This window comes from Aplysia californica, unplaced genomic scaffold (assembly GCF_000002075.1).
Source record: "Aplysia californica isolate F4 #8 unplaced genomic scaffold, AplCal3.0 scaffold00085, whole genome shotgun sequence".
Classification (NCBI taxonomy): Eukaryota; Metazoa; Mollusca; class Gastropoda; order Aplysiida; family Aplysiidae; genus Aplysia; species Aplysia californica.
In genome coordinates this window covers 1,414,636-1,417,860 of record NW_004797355.1, presented here as the reverse complement: position 1 = coordinate 1,417,860, position 3,225 = coordinate 1,414,636, and the positions used below count along the sequence as shown (strand labels likewise).

Sequence of the window (3,225 nt, the reverse complement as noted above, 5' to 3'; positions counted from 1 at the left end):
CCCACCCCCCAAACAAACAAACGAAACAAAACACATAAAGAACAAGATAAAAATAATAACTTTCATTTCAATAAGGCATTTCAGGAAACCGAGTCTTATCAAACTGCCCTTTCTCTAGGAAGGACATTCACGATTTTTGCCTACCTTTTTTATGATGATATTTACTCTGTTCAAAGCAAAGTAGCATTATTTATCGTCTTGACAAGTCCAAAATTAGAAAATAAAAACCCCTATTGTCAACTCTGTTGCATTGCTCGTATTTGTATCGCTGCCCCTGGCTTAAAACCTTGTAGTAAACCTTGTAATAATAATATTTAAAGCAAAGGCTGTGCTATTACCGTTTCAAAGTTATGAGGGTGCTCTCGTGGGCTAGATGTTAAGGTGTTCGCTTCTCATTCAATGGGTATCGGGTTCGAATCCGGATAGCGACGAACATTTTCTTCTCTAAAAATGTTCTCCTTTCACATCCTTTCCTGCTCTCTAACAATATTCTGTCGTCTGATTTCGTCTACACCTTTTACCCCCACCCCCTAATCTCCTTGCCCCCTCCTCTAGGCTCCTGGCTCTTTTCTGCTTCCTTTCTGCTGCTTCTCCTTGGCTTCTTCTTACTGGTGTCTTTCAGCCACACCCCTGATCTTATAGTAGGCAAGATCTACACCTAGCCTTCTTGGACAAGGGCGAAAAAATCTCGGAGGTCCCGTTTGCAAGTTGCGCAAGTTAAAGATCCCTCGGTGGTCTAAAATCGATAAGAGTAGGCTTCGGCCCCCACCCAGGCAAAATTCAAAATTTCCTACCAACTAAAAATGTTTGGTGTTCCGCACACTCATATGGCCGTATTCAGTTGCGAGCGCCGTAAAACACACAAACAAATTGAAACTCCACAGCTCTTGTTACAATGAATAATCTTTCCTTAAAAAACCCCAGCTTAACTCCTTTCTTTTTTTTTCTTTTTTAAAAAGTATGCTTCAACTACCTGATTTCTTCTCTAAAGCTATCTATTTGATACCTCTCTGGCATGCTTCGTGTAATATATAAGTCGACATTTATCTAGCCATTTTCTTGCCACCTGCCGAAAATTGGCACTTCCGGCCAACTGGACGCCCGCGGCAGTGAATTCCTGTAACAGCCACATGCAACCTCAAAGCACGACGGGAACATAACGTGTTGAAGAAATGATTTTTACGAGGAAGCAAGTAGCGTGTACCCGGGTGTGCTTGCCTGTCCTATTGTCTGTGTGTTTGATTGATTCGTATAGGGCCTAATTGCAAGTTTTTTGAATCAGTGTCTCTCTGAAAAAAAGTCTGAACCTATTTCGGGAGTCTTCTCCTTTATTGAGGTTTGATCGCAGGTGGTGAATAGGTTCCATTTATTAGCCAACCCTGCGCAGCAATGGGGAAGATTTCGTTTTTCTTCTTTTTTGGGGGGTGGTGTTTTTCACCCCCGCCCCACACCCTCAAACACACACCTTTCCCCATCAACACAGTTTAGCTCATTTACGAAGCGGGCTTCAACCCAGCATGTCAGAGCTAATATGGGCTGAAAAGAACACAGGAACAACAAGCCAGCAAAAAGACCTAGATACGTGATAAAAATTCTCCCCACATGAGAATTGAATTCGGGTCTTCTGCGGGCGACAGCAAAGCGCTTAACAGCTACACCACAGAAGTTCTTTGCGTGATCTTAGCGCTGCCTTTGACTTTGACACTATAGATCACACTATTTTTATTGAACGATTGTTCAACACTTTTGGCCTGTCTGGCACGGTTCTTGACTGGTTCAGGTCCTACCTGATTGGCCGTACACAATCTGTGTTTGTACACAACTCTCTTTCGTCAATTTTCAAACTAGACTTTTGAGTGCCTCAAAGTTCAGTATTGGGTCCAATCTTGTATACGTTATATATACAGCCGCTTGGAGCTGTGTTTAGAAATCACAATATAAACTATCATATGTACGCAGACGATACACAGTTATACAAATCTGTTCCACCATCAGATGTTAAAACCTTGCTTACCACCATGGGTCTGTGCATTGATGATGTTAAGAACTGGGTGATTGATAATAAGCTGAAGCTTAATAAAAATAAAACTGAAATTCTTTTATGTAACCCAAAGACATTGATCACGTTTGTACTGAATATGAAAAACTGCATTTTACTGATAAGGCAAAAAATCTGAGAGTATATGATGATGATAATGATGATGATGATGATGATGATGATGATGATGATGATGATGATGATGATGATCACGATCATGAGGAAGAAGGTCATCATGATGGCGATGATGTGTTTTATACTTACCATTATGAAGAGAATGGGCAAAGCGAGGAGAAAGGAGAACACCCAGACCATGACTACCACCACTTTAGCGTGACGCATGGTGCAGATGGTCCGTGCTTGTAGTGGAGACACAACGGCGATGGCTCTGGGAACGAAACAACAAAAAAAAAGAGAAAAAAATGATTTTAGTTTAGATGTTTTTGTTGATGTGTTAAGTTAAACTTAATATATTAACTATTTAAGGACATGGCTGATATATATATAATTATAATTTTATCCTTAATTTAGTTAGTATTAGACCAAAGATTATTTGATAATATGTTGTTGCACGTTTCGAACCATCATGCACGAATTTTGTTATAATATTATTATGCGTGCTGTTTCGTGTTATTTTTAGTTGTCTTTTTGTGTTATCTGCTTGTTTATTTGCTTGTTTGTTCGTTTGCTTGTTTGTCTGTTTGTATTTTTGATTGTTTATTTATTGGGGGGGAGGGGGATTTGTTAGGGTTGTATTTCTTTTTAAGTTTCAACCAGAACTGAATTGAGAAATCAGTACGAAATATAATTAAAGTCGTACTTCATTATATCAAGTGCCCTTACAACAGCACGCCTTAAAGCGATGTAGAATGCCCGGAATCCGTGTTGCCAGGACTTCAACGTGGTGAAATCTCACAGTAATAGTAACAGTTGATTCTCTACGGCCCCATCCACACAATGAGAATACTAAGGAGCTAAAGTGCTTCGACCATGCCTGTCAGGGCTAACTCGGTCTGAGAAGGGTGCAACGTCCCAGCAGACAGACGGAAATACTCGATGATAATAATAATAATAATAATAATAATAATAATAAGAAGAAGAAGAAGAAGAAGAAGAAGAAGAAGAAGAAGAAGAAGAAGAAGAAGAAGAAGAAGAAGAAGAAGAAGAAGAAGAAGAAGAAGAAGAAG

General features: G+C 39.7%; 1 protein-coding gene across 1 annotated transcript in view; it reads right to left on the bottom strand.

Annotated features, from left to right (window-relative positions):
* Window positions 1-2,416, bottom strand: part of LOC101862714 (QRFP-like peptide receptor) — a gene marked incomplete at its 5' end in the record, with an annotated part of 8,870 nt that extends 6,454 nt beyond the window's left edge. Inside the window, 1 exon segment of the mRNA XM_005094601.3 lies at window positions 2,303-2,416. Within this exon segment, the coding sequence (XP_005094658.2) occupies window positions 2,303-2,416 (114 nt within the window).
* Window positions 2,417-3,225: the final 809 nt, after the last annotated feature.